At 40.0% G+C, this 16014-nt stretch overlaps 1 protein-coding gene across 2 annotated transcripts in view; it reads left to right on the top strand.

The window, feature by feature from the left end:
* The window catches only part of LOC135215557 (mitochondrial inner membrane protein OXA1L-like), an 82981-nt gene extending 68816 nt beyond the window's left edge, over positions 1 to 14165 (top strand). For both annotated transcript variants that reach the window (XM_064250395.1, XM_064250397.1), the window contains exons 7-11: positions 690 to 775; positions 1954 to 2118; positions 2601 to 2708; positions 4849 to 5014; positions 13803 to 14165. In XM_064250395.1, coding sequence (XP_064106465.1) covers positions 690 to 775; positions 1954 to 2118; positions 2601 to 2708; positions 4849 to 5014; positions 13803 to 13966 — 689 coding nt within the window. In that variant the 3' untranslated portion in view covers positions 13967 to 14165. The remainder of the gene's footprint in view (positions 1 to 689; positions 776 to 1953; positions 2119 to 2600; positions 2709 to 4848; positions 5015 to 13802) is intronic.
* Positions 14166 to 16014: the final 1849 nt, after the last annotated feature.

The following is a 16014-nucleotide window of genomic DNA, read 5'->3' as shown; positions in this document are numbered from 1 at the left end:
CTCTAACAACGCTGACTTTTGCCCCAGTAGCCAAAGTGATTGGGTAACTGATAAGTAGGTGGGCAGTGCCCTACCTACCATCATCAGCTATCATGTTGCCAAGCGTCAATAACTGAACCAGATGTTGACCTGAGCTATAAAAAGAAAAAATGTAAATTAACCTCATAACCTCAAAAATTTATATTTTATGACAGCTAATGACAAAAGTTTTTCTTTAATAATGCTTAATCTTGAAAGTAAGTTGATAAGGTGATTTAAATCATAGCTTTTCTTTACTGGAACAGAAGTGAATCCTTGTCTCTGAGTTAGTGATATCTTTTCTCTGTATTATGTCTTAACCTGTAGAGTTAATAGAGTAGTATTGTAAAGGGAAGGATTGTTTGCTGAGAAACACTGAAATTGGTTTTAGACTTTAGTACTATTGTCTTAAACAAGACCTTTCGTTACAACCAAGTTTCTGTATGCAGTACTTTATACTGATATCTGCAAATATGCTAAAGTTAAAATTACCATATCTCTTGTTTACAATATTTTGGTTTTACCCAAAGCATCTTAGGTATTTGAAACTTTGGGTTGTGCATTAAGACGCATTAGTCAGCACAACTAACTATTGCTAAAAGAAATTGTAAAAGTAAGGCTAGTGAAAAAAGGTCTTTGGTAAAGAATATTTTCTTTAATATTTAATACAGCTGCTCGATTGGCACAGGAGATGATGATCTTCATGAAGGAGAAAGATATCAGTCCAATGAAGAATGTTGTAGTACCTCTTGCTCAGGTAAGTTTTCAGAAGCAAATGTCTACTGATTAGTTAAAAGCTTTTATGGAATCCATTTATGTTATGCAAGATTTATTATAGGGATAGGTCAACAGGAGTTTAATTTCCTCAGAAAGGTTTTGCATTGGGTGAAAAATGGGGAAACTTATTGAGAGAATAGTAAGACCTGCAATAATGATAAAAAGTGACGTCTTTTAAAAATGGAAAGAACTGATGTGTTAGTGTTTAAGCTGCCTTTTGCTCTTATCTTCTGTATACAGAAGAAAATAGAACATGTATCAGAGGTACATGATAATGGGAAAAGAAGCAAAGGAAAAGTATAGTAAGGAAAGTAGCCATGCAGCTACTGTGAGAAGAGGGGATGGTTTCAAATTCAATGCTATTTATATTTTTTTAATGGGCTCAGGTGCTCAGTTTTACAAATTAGTCCAGGAGTTAGTTTTTTTATATCCCAAATATATAAGAACAGGAAATGAGGAAGAGGAGATTGAACTCATTGTTAGGGAAGGGCCAGTATTAGGAGTAGTAGAACACTTGTAACCTTGGAAGACCTGAACTATGAAGAGGTATTGAGTGGGAAGAAAGAAAAAGAGTAGCATTAGCCTTAATGAAGTGGAATGAGTTTGCTGACTTCTGATGAACAAAACTATCCAGCCAATAAACAGAGCAGTAATTCATGTTTCCATAAGGCCTGGTCTACTGTGTCCAGCAGATATATTTGCAAAGAAATTCAGAAAGGAGATAGGAGGTGATGTGGAATACTAAGATTCATGGTCAGAGTTGGGTGGGAAGATAATACTACAAATGAAGTTTGGAAGATCTGGAATACTATAATTGGAAAATTGTGATGGTTTGGATTAGAAGGGATGAGGAACTATTTGTCAGAAAGGTAGGAGGGTGAAGACTTGTACCAAGGAAATCTTGAAAATCATAGATGAAATCGGACCAGATAGGAATTCTGGCAGAAGGTGCAAAGGACAGAACAAAATTGAGAAAATTCATTTTTCTTCTCATCCCATGAAGTAGATTACCATGAAAGCAATGATGATGATTACAAAATAATAAAATGCCCAGGTGGAAAACATAGCACAGTATTTGTAAAAAGTATTTTATTTGTATAAAGTGCTTTATTTGTATAAATTATTTTGTCCTTGTCTGATAATCACTCTGTGTTTCAGGCCCCACTTTTCATCTCCATGTTTATGGGACTACGAGGTATGGCCAACCTCCCCTTAGAAAGTATGAAGGAGGGGGGACTCTTTTGGTTTGTAGATCTCACAGTTTGTGACCCATATTACCTTCTCCCACTAGTCACAGCTACAACCATGTTGGCAACCATAGAGGTAATTGTTTTAACACTTCCATAAAACATTGTGGATAGTATGTCTTCTACAGTTCCATAAAACATTGTGGTTAGTATGCCTTTTAAGGGCAGTTTCTTGATATTTTTAATGCTTATTAAGTAGTTAAAGGAGACTTCTAATGTATGTATAAGTTGAAAAGACCTGGAGAAATAATACAGTATTTTTTTTTAGTTATTATAATAGGACAAATATACACTGGGAAAAAGTAGATACATAAAGCATTCTGTATTTGTTAGAGTATATTGACTTCATTTTAAGTATGGGCCTTTGTTTTGCCTTTTCTAAGGAAATATATTTGTTTAGAAAGTTTATCCTGGAAGTATAGCATTTATTAAGTTTTGAAAGCTTATCTTTAAAGTACGTATGGTATTTATTGGTTCAGTTCTGTCATGTTTTCAATCTGATAAGATGATCATTCACGTTTTTATTATTGCATTTTATGTAAATGATTAATTTTTCAGCTTGGAACAGATGGAGCTAGAATGAATACTCCCACCATGCAAAATGCCAAGTGGGTATTGAGAGCACTACCTATATTGGTCTTTCCATTCACCATAAATTTTCCTACGGTAAGGTTAACTTGATTATGGTTTAAAATATTTTTCATCTTTTCATTGACTTTTACTGACTCATCAAGTGAGTAATATACTATAAAAAAAACAAAATTTTTTGTTTAAGTACTGCATATCCATGAAGTTTTTGTCTACATTAGCAAAGAGCTTTTCAGCTAATTTAGTGTTGAAAGTTGTACTAAAGTAGATGAAAGTGAATATACTTGATACTTGTATTCACAAATTTACAGTATTTCTGAAAACATGTTTATTGCCTTTGTTGACCAAATTTTTTTGCATATTTCTGATTTTTATGAGTATAGTGAATGCGTTTTGTATGATATCAGATTGTATTTATTTTTTTCTGAATGCCTAAGACGTTACCTGTGGATAATTTTTCCTTCATAATGATCCCTATTTATAGTTATAGTCTCCATATTTAAGAGTGTACCATACAATCAGGATGATTTATTCAGCTAACTGTGGTAAATACATTTGTCACTGAAATGAGGGCTTGTAGCATGTTTTGTTCTCTGAACAGGTGCAGTTGTACATGTTATAGTTGACCCCAGCTGTTTGTGGTTCAGTGTTTGCTGATTTTTCTGGGGAACATAACTCCAAATTATTCACCGAAAATAAGCTTATTCATGGATGTTTTTGTAGAGTATGTTATTAAATATTCGCTAATTATTTCAATTTTGTTTTTGTGACTGCATTTTTTATAGTAACAAATAGTTATTTACTAATTTTTAAATAATATTATTGTAAAGACAACTAAATGTCAAAATGAATTTTTTTCTATTTGCTGAACAATGAGCAAATTCTAAACAGCTAATTTTTCTTAAAAAACCATATGGGTACTCACTGGTGATGAATGTTGATTATAGATGATGATGATTATGAATTATATATGTAGTTGCGCAGTCAGATGAATGACGATGAAGATAGACTGCACAGCAGTCTCCTCTGAGGGTGCCTCTTCACCTTCTTCAGGAGGTACTTCTTTAGGGGTTTTGTGAGGCTGCATCATAAGGAAGTACAGGCAGCCCCCGATTACCAACAGAGGTTCCGTTCCGTGGGGCTTGTGGAATTTCATTTGCCTAATCATTTACTATGGTCTGCATGGTAGTTCTACAAATTTTGAAAAACTTACAGGTAAATCTTGGGCTAGAATGAGGGAAAAAAAAAAAAAAAAGTCTCCCTTTTCAGAATGCTAATGTTTCCTTCATCTCTTTATTTATTATATCTTCTAGTTAAATAAGTTAAAAAAGCAAAAGAGAATGATAAAAGTATCATTTGTAGCATTATAATTGCTGGTTAAACGCTACAGCCATAAGCAACTGAATGAAAACAGCTGTTTTACTACAACTGAACCTAATCTGAAAACAATGTTTGCTGCATTTCAGCCATTGTATGATAACAATTAACTACCGTAGTTTTGCTACAAATGATGTTAAGTAGAATAGGACTGATATTCGCTATGGAGAAAATATGGCTCGGAAACACTGCTGACTAATCGTTCATAGTAAAAATTTAAAAAATGGCCCTGGCACCATTTATTGATGGAAAAATAGCAATCTAGTTTACAACAAGACGTATTTGTCACATTCCGACTTTAAAGCACTTCAAATAACGAAAGAAGAGGAGGAGGAGGAATTAATTAGATTTACATTATTCCTTATGGGAATTAGTTTCCGATTTTGTACTTTTCGGACTTTGTGAGACATTCTGGAATAGATTATGTATGAAAACTGAGGTTCCATTGTAGTTTTATTACAAAAGGTGCATTTAGCCACAAAAATTATATGAAAATATAGTAATTTGTGAATATTTCTCGGAAAAATATCACAAATGGGAGAGTTTTCCCCGAATAATGTGTTTTATGTTCCATAGAAAAACCGTGAATTGGCAAGTTCACGAATAGCAGGGGTCAACTGGTTTTGGTGTTTGAGCTATTAAAAGTATTTTTAGAGGGGTCTTAAGTATTTGTGAATTTCAGCTATTCGCAGGCAGTTGTAGTCCCTAACCCTCACAAATACCGGGGTTCGACTCATTCAATGGTTTGAGTTTTGTTAGCACTGTAGTAGATGATTTAATTGTTAATTCTTTGTTGATGTAATATCCTAACAACTAAAATTTATGAATGTCTGCATCACAGGCTGTGTTGTGTTACTGGGTGTCCACCAACTTATTTTCCTTAATACAAGTAGGACTTCTGAGGATCCCAACTATACGAGACTTTTTTAACATCCCAAGACTGGTAACTCACAGACCAGAAACCCTGCCCCATAAGCCAAAGGGAATGGTTGCTGGTTTTAAGGAATGTAAGTACTCATTATTTTTTTTATCTTAGTAATACTTATACCTTAGGTCAGTAGCTTTCTTATTACTAGACAAAAGGTAAAAAACAGTAGAAGGGCCATTGATGGATGGGAAAAAACTAATTGGGAATAGATGAAATTAAAAAAAGGTAGAATGGGAAACAAAACTTTATACATATATTTAATAAACAGGTAAAATTTATATCATACAGAAGAAGTATTATAGCTTTCATAAACTCAAAATAGCATCAACATTGCTAACATGTCAAGAAAATAGTTTCATACTATTGTAAGTTAGCGATGGCAATCTAGACACATTGCTCATCATTGAGGGACTTTCTTTCAAATATGAACTCAGTGTAAAGACAAGGCAGAAAGTGTTATCTCATTTGATTGGCCCTATGTCATGGACTTGAGGTGAGGGACACCATTCCCTTTGCAGTAAGAAGACTTTATTCAGAGGGGTTGGCATCTTATGGATAATAATAATCTAGATTCTTTGCGAGTGCCTCAGTGACATGGTTGGTTTGGTCTTGGCCTGCCACCTCGGTGGCTGTGAGTTCAATTCTCGGGTATTCCACTGAGGGATCGGAGATGTGTATTTCTGGTGATAGAAGTTCACTCTCGACGTGGTTTGGAAGTCACATAAAGCCGTTGGTCCAGTTCCTGAATAACCACTGGTTCCATGCAACGTAAAAACACCATGCAAAATAACAATCTAGACTTTGGATCCATCTGCAATTCATTGAAAGATATCCTGTTTGAGGGTTGATCTTAACAGACAACAAATTTGCCTTGCCCAACCGCAAATGGAGGGTTGGTGCACGAGCTGTCCCCTCTCACTTCAACTCTTCAGATTAGCACAGGGAGGGCTTTGTACAGCCAGTTTTCTAGTAGTGTGCAAAGTCTGCAGATTTGGTTTACCACAGGCAGTGGGGAATATTGCTCTCTAGGTTCATCTATGATCATGGTAGCCAAGTAAGCATAACTTTTTCACTGTGATTCCTCAGGATCTCATAGGGAGGGATTTGTTTTACCCACTCAGTGAAGGGTTTGCTTTGTTTGCTACTAGCTTACCCAGTATTTGGAATGTTTGTGCTGGTGGCAGGGAAGGTTCTCCTTTCCAGCCTTCTCTGAGAGGTTTTCAGGGTGAACCAGCACCATTTGTATGCTTGAGACATTTGTGCTTTTTAGAGCTTGGGTGATCCAAGCAATCTTTCTGCGGGAGAATTTTGAGCTCTTTCACTTCTTGTGTGTGTGGCTAGCCTTGCAACAGGTAGGGGAGTTGGAGTGGTGGTGCCACGATTTATTCCTCAACTTTCTCAGCTGTACAGTCTCAAAGCAGGAGGTGGTAGTGTTAAGTCAGAATGGGATTCTCGCAGCGAATCTAGCACAGCATGTACGTACCTCCCTGACAAGAAGCTAACCAGGTTTGGGAACAACCAAGGAAGCAGTGTTCTGGTGAGTCTCTTGTGGCTGAGGGAGGAGCATCACTGGCCTTCTTAATTTGGAGGGGACCACACAGTTCCACTTTTCTGAACCCCTTGCATGTCTCGGTGGAACAGCAATTCTCGGAGAGTATATATGAGAAAAATACCCTTTGGAGGTAGCTATGGCTTCATTCTGGCATTTTGTCTCCTATATTGAGTTGACCTTCAGGTATATACTCCAGAGATGCTTCTTGGGCTCAGTGCCATAGATACAGTTGGCACATGGTGTTTGGAGGAGGTTAATGTCCTGATCTATGGGTTGGGAAGTGACTTTTAGTAGATTATGCAAACTCCTTACTGCTGCTTTCACACTAAAGGTGTTCCTACAACAGATGACTCCTTTTATGATGATCTGCTGGAGATTGTGTGTACTTGGGAATCTGATTTTTATACATTTAAGATTTCTAGTGATCACCATTTTATAAAATGTTTTAACATAAAATTTATTTTTATTGACAGCATTTTAAGAAAATGGTTCCATCAAATAGCAGTTGGAAAAAGAGAGGGTTTTCTAGTTAAGGTTTTTTAGTTTTTGTAATAAAATTGACAGGTTTTGGTCATTGTTAAACTGTATATGGGTATTTACTGTACACTACTGTATATATGTACGTAAGGGGATTTTCTTGAGTGCATACTTTGAGTCCATTTAAAAATAGCACAAGGTTTGGTGGCAACGAGATTCCCCCCTAGATGATGCTGTGATGCTTCAGTTCTCTCTTAAAATGAGCACTGTCCATTTCTTGTTAAGAATCCAGTTTTTACGCACTTCCTGTCCATTTTACGCTTCAGCGCTATGTTATTAATTTTCTCTTTTTTGTGTGTGTGATTCGTAATATATTGTGCTATCTGTGCATATTTGCAGTTTGTTTGTTTGTATGTATGTATGGTGTTTTTATGTTGCATGGAACCATTAGTTATTCAGCAAGGGGACCAACGGCTTTATGTGACTTCTGAACCCTGTCGAGAGTGAACTTTTATCACCAGAAATACACATCTCTAACTCCTCAATGGAATGGCTGAGAATTGAACTCATGACCACAGAGGTGGGATGCCAACACCATACCAACCACACCACTGAGGTGCTGTGTGTGTATTTGCAGTGATGAAATGCAAATCCATGAATCATGTAAGTAATGCATGCCTCAGAGAAGGTGCCCGGGTGTAAGTAATAAACCATGCTTCCGTTACTTAGTCTCCTTGGATACTGACCCCCATACCACTTGTAGCAGATGCCACTGCCATTGGTTTTAGTTCCTGGTCCTTCTATGTCTGCTTCTTCTGACTCTTATTGAAACCTTGAATAGAGTTGAAGGTGCTCTTCTGAAGTTTAGCCGCTCCGAATTGTTGAAGTCAAAGAGATGTCGTAGATCTCCTTCATCCTTGTCATCCTCTTTTTCTTACTTATCTTCATTGTTGTTTGTTCATTCCATCCCTCTCAAGACATTCGATGGAAGAGGACTAAGTAGCTCCTCCAAGCAAAAAGATTCGCAGCAGATTCTAAATCGGCAAATTACGACCATGTTGAATCTGTTCCTACTTTGTCAAGAGCTGCTCTAGACTGACTTACCATTTTGGATGGCCATGGACATGTCATGGCTCATGTCTGCATCTGCTTCAGATAAGAAAAGTCGACCAGTTACTGACTCTCTTATATGACAGCACGTTCATCAAAAGAAGTTTCTAAGAGCCACAAATCTATGGATCAGGCTCCTCTGTGAGAAGTTGCAGTTATTTTGTCCTCTACTATTCATCCTGCCCAATGATGAGTTACTGCTACAGCCGTGAAGAGAGACGACAAGGCGGTTGTTAAGAAGTCAGGGTTGTGGGAACGTTCTCTTGATCGGGACCCTTCCTCTCTTAGATCTTGTAGTCCATGAGGCCGTGGCCGCTCTCCATGTGATGGGAGCCCACTCTCTTACACGGTCATAACCGTTCACATAGTTAGTCCAATATGATTGCGTAACCATCCATGACCATCATCTCCTTAGACCATCATCTCCTTAGACTGCAATCAAGACAGGGCCCCTTCTCATTCCTTAGAACATTATGTTCACAAGAAGGCCTCAGGAGGACCGGGGCATGTATATGCTCCGATAATTAACAAGGATATAATTGGTACCACTGATTCGGCTGACAGGCCGAATTGAGAACCTTGTGGCCCAGAAATAGGAGGTCTTCTTCCGCTTTATGCAGACAATCAAGAACTTTTGACAACATATGCAGAAGTGGTCAAACTCATTTGTGGGTACAATGATCTAGCTGAAAAGACTAGCTACCAGTTCAGATTTCCCTTCTCGTCTTGAAGACCTTGTCGGGCCCAAGAGAGAAATGAAGGCATTGTTGGGTTTGCCATGTTGTAATCATGCCAACTGCATTCTCAATCAGGTGAATTTATAATCTTTGGACTGAACAATTCACTTCAGTCTAACAGGTCTTTGAAGTTGCTTCTTCCACCACTTCCACGTCATGGTTTCTACGTAATCCCTAAAGCTGCGTTGCAATCTAGACAGGTGGATCCAGACCAGTTTCAACTAGGCCCGGCCTATCCTTAATCAGTTTAAGGTGGAGGGCATCTCCATCACATACCAAGAGTAAGCTACAATGGAGTTAACCATTTCTACAGCTTTTCAAGTGGTCATGGCTTGATTTATGGTCAACAACAGTGGGCAAGAACACTACTGCTTGATGGTTAGCAGAGTGAGGAAAATGCCACCTTCCTTATACCACTGAAATCTGGTGGCAAGACTAGATCATAACTGGCTCACTTAGCAGCAAATATGCATGTGGGCTAATTGATTGCTGAAAAGAGAGACTGCCCTCTCAAAGGTCTCCAGATTTGTTGACCCTGATTTTATCTTGGCTCTGAGAAATGGAGATATTCTAAGTTTGTCTCTCTTTCTTAAGGACCTGGTTGATGTTGCAGTCAGACAGGAGGAGAGCAGACAACAATGACTGTCTGGTCCACCAAGCTGTCTGTGAGTAGTTTGGTCCTTCAAGTACCAATGTAGCTAGGCATAGACCTCAGGCTACCTCGTACACCTTTGAGAGACCTCAATCCTCAATAAGCCCTTGCAGGGACCCACAACCTTCACTTACTCCGGCTAAGATGATTCCTCAGCAGGGCCCTTTCAGCCCCATTCTTCCAGACCTGGGAGAGGCAAGGCTAAAGGATGAAAATGATAAGAGGGTGCCCCTCCCCACTCGCTGCTGTCAGTAGGGGCTGCTTGGCAGGCTATTGGACAAGTAGGCAGCAGCACGGAGCAGAGACCTGGGTAGTAGATGTTCTATGGGTGGGAGATCTATTCCCCTTTGAGTTTCCTCCTCCTCCTCTCTGATTGTCCACTCCACCTAAGACCATACATTCAAGACTCGCTGAAGTTTCTGGGTCTAAGAAGTGAGAAAAATCAGGTGTTCACAAGAGTTCACCTTAGTTTTGGCCTAGGCTAATTCACAGGGGATATGCATCTTGAGGTACACCTCAATGATTGGCTGGTAGTGGCGAGTTCTTGGGTAAAGTGAATCCAAGAGCGGGACTATCTGCTCCAATTTTGTCACAGTTTAGGCACAGTGATAAATCTGGAGAAGTCAAATCTTATGGATAATTTCAGGACCATTGTTCAATCCTTCCTCTCCAGACAAAAGCAACCAGCGCATCATTGGCAGATCATTCTATGTCACCTGTTGTCCCTGGAAAAGCTCATTCTTCACAGACGTCTACACCTTCAATCCTGTCAGTGGAGATTGAAAGAGTTTTGGTCACCATCAAAGGATTCTCCCTTCTTCCGAGCTCCTCTTTGAAGGAAGTGAGACAGGACTTAGCATGGTGAATGGATGACAGGAACCTGACCATAAGAATGCCCCTTCAGTCTCCCCTTCTGAAGATTGTTTTCAGATGCCTCGAACAAAGGTTGGGGTGCACACCTGGAAGATCTGATCTCAGGTGTGTGGAATCACCAAGACAAACAGCTTGAATTAACATCCTGGAGTTTAAAGCAGCTTTCCTACCCCTTTAGGAGTTTCAAGAAAGGTGATAGAAAATCTGTGGTTCTCATGTCAGAAGAGGAACATAAGTGGCAGGCAAGCTGAGTCATCAGGGTCAGGTGCTAAGGACACAGTGGTCACTTCATCTGGAAGTAGTGGAAAGGTTGTTCCATCTGTAGGACAGCCAGTGATAGATATATTTGCGACCAGACACAACAGAAAACTTTAGATACTTAATTTGGTTATTCCAAATCCTTGGGTCTGTGGCAGAAGACTAAGCAACACCCTTTGGACAATCTGAATGCTTATGCCTCCCTGCCCCTTTGCCTGATCCATCAAGTATTCAACAAGGTTATGACTTCTCAGAATGACTGGTAGCTCCACCAATCAGTAGGGTCCCTATCTCTTCATGGCTGGAGACTTATCCAGTATCTCCTGCATATAGTCTTATCTCGGAGCAGCAACAGAAATGTCTGGCTATCTCAGGAAATCGTCTACAGCTGTGTACCAAGGGAAATGGGGCTGCTTACTGTGATTGGTGTTGTCAATGGGGGGTTTCTCTCTGTTTGGAGCTTTTTATTCAGCAAGCAGTAGACTTAATTTTCCTCCGTAGGGAGAAGTGACTGTGTGTTAGCCATCAAGGGATACAGAGCTGCTATAGGATTAGTTCTATGTTTGAAAAGAGTAGAACTTTCCTCCTCATGGGAAATCTCAGTGCTCATTAAAAGTTTTGAACAGTTCTGTTTCCCACAAGACCTGAAGCCTCCCAACTGGAATTTGATCCTGGTCTTTAGCAGTCTCACTTGTGCTCCGTTTGAACATCAGGTAGAAATTTAACCTTCAAGACAGTCTTCTTACTGACCTTAGCTTTATCAAAGAGTAGGTAAAATTCATGGTCTTTCTTGTAGTGTTAAACGCACAAGAGGTTGGGGGTATGTAGCCTTTGAATTTGTCCTGGAATTCGTAGCCAAGACTCAAAATCCCTTGGTTCACTATGACAGGTTTGAGTCATTCTGGATCCTCCTCTTGGAGATTTTGTTGACAACGGTTCATACTAATTACTTTCATATCCTGTCAGGGTGCTGCATAGCTGAGACAGCAGAAAACTTCTCTCAAAAAAAAGTCCAGCTTCTTGAAGACTGCTTGAAACAACACCTCGGATGGCTCAGCAAGAGAAGACGATGACGTTATAACGATGGGAGGACAAGGCCAGCGCTGGTCGATGCCTCGCTGGTGAAGCGATAAGGTGTGACTCGGTGAGCGTCGATGAAGACAATGGAGCCTCACAAGGTGGCAGCACGCAAGAGCCAATGTAGAGGAGTTCTGGGGGAGGCGGGACTGCTATAGGAGGCCGGGTGGGGATGCATACCTCCAAGAAATGCGACAACAGGCCATCCAAGGAAGGTGAACCCCATAGACCAAACGATGCCCAAACAGCCGCCATCTTGGATGACTCCGAACCTGAAGCTAAGAAATTAGATTGCGTAGTCTCCTCCCTCTCGGGAAGAGAATTAGAACCCGAGGGAGAGGGGGTGACGTTATATCGTCCTGTGGTACTCCTGATACTTCCATCGACAAATCGATGGAAGAAAAGGAAGGCATCAGGGGTACACTTGAACTAGCTAAAGGGAGAGCGATCGCGGGAGGGTTAAGTTGAGTCGTCCAGTAGAAGAGGAAAAAAACCCTCCCAAGAAGGAAGAGTCAAAACTGCAATGTTCCCTTTTCTTGTAAAACACACTCCACTGTGACTTGGGCACCTACTATACGTCATATGAGGATCTCTGATCGCAGCCGCCAGAAACCTTGAGCACTGGAATCCCTGAATGCCCAGGCACATGCGTTGATAAAGCCATGAAGACCTAGAGGAGTCCATTATAAAACAAACACACAAGAAACACTGAAAAGGAAAGAAACACGGACACATATCAACCGGCTAGGCTTGGAAGGAGAGCAAAAGCGATAGCATCTACTTTCCAAGGTTGTTAAAGAAAAGACTAAATGCGTCACGGAGTGTGGTACGCAGTCTCTGACCAGCTCTTGCCTCGTATGTGCAGGAGTTGCCAGACCTCACAGATTCCTTCTTATACACTGATTGTTTTAACCAGTTACCAGCTGGCACTTGGAGATTATCCTGTTGTTAAGACTGAAGGTTTGTTCTGCATATGAAGAATAGACAAGCAAGTATCTCTTCTGATGCTGATACAGTGCATGCAAAAACTCATGATGGGGCTTTGGCCCTTCCACCGCTTTCAAAAAGAACTTGTTGATTCATAGGATATTGATGGCTGGTAATTGGGTGTCAAATGACCTTCACCTCCTCCTATCTTTGGGACATTGCCCATAGTCCGTGGACACTTTTTCCTTGAATCTGATAGTGGCTAGTCAGTAAGTTGTGTAGCTCATCTAGTACCCCTAGCCGGACAGTTTGTTTCTTACCAAAATGTTGTTTATGAAAGCGTGAATGGGATTTGAACCATCATTAGCTGGAGCTCGGATACAGGTGAGGTAGCAACCTTTTTGTCTTATTTGATTATTCCTACCCTTTCTCTCATATAAGGGGAGAGAGGGATTGACAACAGACCAAGGTTGTTAGCTAACATGAGTTTTGTTGTCTGACAATTACAGGTTTCCCTCTTTCAAGACACAATGTAGAAAGGAGTTTCCATTGTCTCCTAGCCTAGAGGTCTTGCTGTTGAGTATCTTTCACTTAACAGATTAGAAGCTTAAGACTCCTTCATTTGCTCTAGCAATTGACCAGGAAGTGAGCCCAGGTAAGCCGAACCACCAGTCGGTTCTAAGTTTACTTGATCCTCCCACCAAAAGTAAGTCTACTCTTATGTAAAGACTGTGGTTGGTTTGTTCAGTGTATAAACATATGACAAATTTTTTAATATGTATTTTTCATAGCTAACCTACCTGTGGTCTTGCATAATTGGCCTACCTCAAGCCACTTCTCATAGTTACCTGGGCTGGAAGGAAACTGAAGCATCACAGCATGGTATCTGGGGAATCCAGGCCAGGCTCCACCTACTGGTTTCCTTGTTGGGTATCTCACATTACCACCAAAAAAACCTTGCACAATTTTTAACCTGACTTCAGTGCTTTAGAAAATCCCCTTACATAAAGACCTCAAGTTTGTTTGTCATGATAAGTCATTTTTTTGTCAGTATTGTACCATTTTTCTTGATTCCAATTTCTTTATATAAGGGCAATGTTTTGAGTAAGGTTTCTCAAAGTTAATATAACACCTAAGACTTTTTGTGACATCTATTTTGTAAATCCCATACAAAAATGTTTTTATTACTTTCATTATCTTTTAGCTTGGTCAAACATGAGGATCACCAAGGAGCTAGAAGAACGAGAACGGTATGATGAAATGAGATTCAAGAAGGCAGGTGCAGGACCTATTGTGCGAACGTTTAAACACGATCCTACCAAGAAAAGGGTAATTAATGTGCAAGCTAAAGTAAAGAGCAAAGTTTGACTTGGGTAGTTAACTTATAATTCTATTATCGATTTATTTTTGGTTAGTCACTAATCCTAGGTTTTGAGGCTATAAAATTGAGTCTGCTATTTATACCGTATAATTTCACTGCTTGAGATTTGTAAATAAATACCATGCTGTAAGAAAATTTTGTTTTGTATAGTTATGTTGTACAAAATATATGTGTATTGTTTTATTATGTAAGCTTCTGTTATTCCACTATTCTGTACTTTCTGTACATTTTCAAGTTCTTAGTGGTTGTCCAGAATTTAAACTAATTTTAGTTATTGTTACATGATGCAGGGTCATTGGCATAGCAGCTCTGCAAACATCCAGTCATTGACAACATCTATGCACATCATGGGCCTGTTGAGCTCACCATAGCACACACTAGATTCGCATGTAACACAAGGATGTGTACGTGGGCTTGGCTTTGCTGGGAATACACCCAAAACACAATGCTAATTACAATAAAGTTTTTATCTTAGGATTCCAGGTGGTAAATCAGATCACCACCAGTGCCAAAGGACCACTGAGTACATCCTACCCTCTAAACATCAAGAAAAGTAAATCCCACAAGGATAGCTAAGTTTTGGCATTATGCGTTGTGCCCTTCCACGGCTGTAAGGCAACTTACCACAATTATTGGCTGGTTAAGGTAAGCTAGTGCTTAGAATACACCAAACAGAGACCCACACAGTTTCATTCTCTCATAATAGTCCTATTGGATGGCCACTCTTCCTAGCGGTGATCTCACCACACGAGATCCCTGCTAGGAAGAGTGGCTATCCTATAGGGCTATTATGAGAGAATTTCACCTGCCAATAATTGTGGTAATTGCCATACAGCAGTTGAAGGGCACAACCCATGTTGCCAAATATCACCTACTCTTGTGGGATTTGCTTTTCGTGATATCCAGAGGCAGGGTGCACTTAGTGGGCAAGGCAGTGTAAGGTCTTTTGGCACTAGTTGTGCGGAGATCTGATTTATCACCTGGATTTCTAAGCTTGAGACTAGATTGTGACTTGCTTAATGTTTTGGGTGTACTCACAGCACAGCCAAGTCGCATACAAATCGACGGGTACATGATATGATGACTCCTCATCATAGCGATAGACCTGCAAAGGAAAAGTCGCTGTAGAAAGCAAAAATGCACTCTGAATAACTTCCTATTTTAGGAAAAGTCCCAGTATAAGTTATATTATAATGCGAGATAGCAAAGTTTTAACACTAGAAAAGTCAGGAATATCATTAGCAAGAAACAACATTATAAGCAAAGGACTTGTCAAACTGTTCAGATCGAAGACTTTGTCTTTGCATTGTGTTGTAAAACATTCATTGTTGTAAAACACTTCATCAAGAAAACACTAGTCAATTCTTCCTCACACATTGTTATGCAAAAACTTGCTACTTTGAATGCCAGTTGTTACAGAGTAGAAAAAAATCACAATTTGTCGAAAATTGTAAACACTCCACTTTGCCTTTTGGCCCAGGTTCAGATTGAGGAGTGGCATGAGGTGGGCATATTTGTTAAAGGACCTCAGGTTTGTATAATTAGGAAAAATACTGACTGGAGTTCTGCGCACCTAGGGCTGCTACTCCTGGTCGTAAGAGCGAGGAGGAGTGCCCTGCTGCCTCTGACAATTTGATAGGAGTATAGGAGCTGAGTGATCAAGTCAGAATTCTGGGCCTTTTCAAAATGAGTGAGGGATCGTGACTCATCCGAAAAAGGGCTGTGAAGAATATTGGCGTCGGAGACATTAACGCAAAGTTCTGGGAAGGGTTTACATTATTGTCAGTCTCCTTCCTCCCCTTGCTAGAGGAAGGAGCGGGATTGCTTCTATGATTCTGATTAAGAAACATAAGCATATGTATAGGCTTACCGCATCAATCGTCCGACCAGCCAGTGTGAGTTCGAGTCCTATCCCCAACCCGAAGAACGAGGAATGGAGAGACGAGGTGTGGAAGGGGGAGAGCCAGTCACTCTCACATCCTTCTTACCTCTACAACTGCATACCATGGACGAGATGCCACTTGTCCTCTTGAAG

This window comes from Macrobrachium nipponense, chromosome 5 (genome assembly GCF_015104395.2).
Source record: "Macrobrachium nipponense isolate FS-2020 chromosome 5, ASM1510439v2, whole genome shotgun sequence".
Lineage (NCBI taxonomy): Eukaryota > Metazoa > Arthropoda > Malacostraca > Decapoda > Palaemonidae > Macrobrachium > Macrobrachium nipponense.
Note: the sequence above shows the minus strand (reverse complement) of the source record. Positions and strands in the feature narration are given on the sequence as shown.